General features: G+C 40.2%; 1 protein-coding gene across 31 annotated transcripts in view; it reads left to right on the top strand.

The window, feature by feature from the left end:
* Positions 1-1,965, top strand: part of ptprk (protein tyrosine phosphatase receptor type K) — a 118,158-nt gene that overhangs the window by 43,856 nt on the left and 72,337 nt on the right. For all 31 annotated transcript variants that reach the window (XM_034899436.1, XM_034899442.1, XM_034899440.1 and 28 more), the window contains one exon: positions 753-875. In XM_034899436.1, the coding sequence (XP_034755327.1) occupies positions 753-875 (123 nt within the window). The remainder of the gene's footprint in view (positions 1-752; positions 876-1,965) is intronic.

Here is a 1,965-nt window from a genome sequence, read left to right on the forward strand (position 1 = left end):
TGGAAAATGGCTGCAATGAAACAAAGAGTGAAAAATTTAAAGGGGTCTGAATACTTTCCGTACCCACTGTATATGTTCAATGTATATCATGAAATATGTCACTACAATAAAACCAAAAGTAGCAAATTTTAGCTTCTCCTACTTTGACCAAAGTCAAGAAGGACACGGAGGACGCATATCTGTGACTGCTAACAACCAGTGATTTGACTCAGATGGCTTTTCTTAGCCATATCTCTCCTAGACATTTTGTTAACACAAGCCGTGCACCCCTCTTAGGTCAATGAATCAGATAGCTTGCAGTAGCCAGTATTTTATTTCTATCAGCAATTGCAAGTACAAGCTGCATATCATTGCAATGTGATTGTTTCAGTTAGCCGCCAGGGACAAGTTATGTCTCTCTGTATTAGAGCAACTTCCTGTTTAGGCTGGGCCACAGGCGGCCAGCTCACAAATAGGTGTCCCGAGGCTGTGGCGATGGGCTCAGATGATCAACTGAAAGCCCTGATAGTTGTGTCAGAGGTGATCCTGACTGGCCTTGAGTGATGACTGTTGGAGCTCATTCTCCTGGTGGTTTGTTAATGAGCTGAGACACAGACACGCACAGAAAAACTACGTACGGGAAAGATTCAATAGTTTTACTGGATCAGACCAGGAAGGAATTAATGTTGCATTACAATAAATCAGATTTAGTTCATACAGTCATCCACTGATGTTATAAGGTAAACTAAATCTTACTGTGTTTCTCTTTGCAGGGAGCTGTACGTTTGATGAGGGCTTCACTCAGTGTGATTACCAGCAAGATCCCTATGATGACTTTGACTGGACGCACATCAACACCCAGGAAGTGCCATACATCTCACCAGACCTGCCACAAGGTGAGACTTGACTTCGTTTCTGCTCTCTTTAACATCCACTTGTTCAACACCGAATAGTCGGGGGAAGTAACTTAGTACACAGGGGCCATTTTTCTGCAGATCAAGAACTTTATTTTTTGATGTGTTAAGTTCATTTTGAAAATACTTTAGCGCTTTTACTAAGTAGGAATTTAGATGCAGGATGTTTACTTGTAATGCAGTATTTATACACTGTTATATTGGTACTTTTTATGAAGTGAAGGATCTGAGTACTTATTTCGCCACTGACACATTAGCCTCTTCTGTATCCCATCCACATTTCCTCCTTCTCTTTTCTAAGACATCCTCTCCTCTTTAATCAGTTGTTTTTTTCTCTGTGGTGATGATGAAGGGGAAATTAAATTTTTCTGCCTCAGGGCTGAGGGTCTAATTAACGGAATATGAGGTCATTAATCAACGGCAGGGAACAGGAAAGGTTGCCTACTTTACAATCTTAAAAGCAAAATGTTACCACAATAACCATTTATGCAATGTTGAGATAGTAACTGGTATTACAAAAATAAACCCACAGATTGAGAATGTTGACTAATGTACGAGCAATGGCCTTTACCACAGTAAGGAAACCATGTTAAATTGTAACAACCACAAACATGCTTGAGTTTATTCATATCCTTTCCTCTCCTCTCCTTTCCTTTCCTCTTGTTTCCTCTCTCTCCTTTTGTCTCATTTCATCTTTGTTCCTCTCATCTCCCCTTCTGTCTTTTCCTTACTAATACTTTCATTTCCTGTCCTCTAGTCTCCCTTTGTCTCCTCTCCTTTCCTGTCCTCTAGTCTCCTTCTGTATCCATTGCTCTATGGTCTGGTCTTGTCTCCCCTTTTTGCTCCTCTTCTCTCCATCTATGTTGTTGGAGATTTTAACTTTGTTACCATGACAATATAATACTGTTATTTATCTCTCATGCTAATCATCATGACAAACCAGCCTCGCTGACATTTAGAGAAAAGTTCAGCAGCACCAGCTCATTGCAATTTTCACATATACAGTGGGTACGGAAAGTATTCAGACCCCTTTAAATTTTTCACTCTTTGTTTCATTGCAGCCATTTTCCAA

This window comes from Etheostoma cragini, chromosome 18 (assembly GCF_013103735.1).
Source record: "Etheostoma cragini isolate CJK2018 chromosome 18, CSU_Ecrag_1.0, whole genome shotgun sequence".
NCBI lineage: Eukaryota > Metazoa > Chordata > Actinopteri > Perciformes > Percidae > Etheostoma > Etheostoma cragini.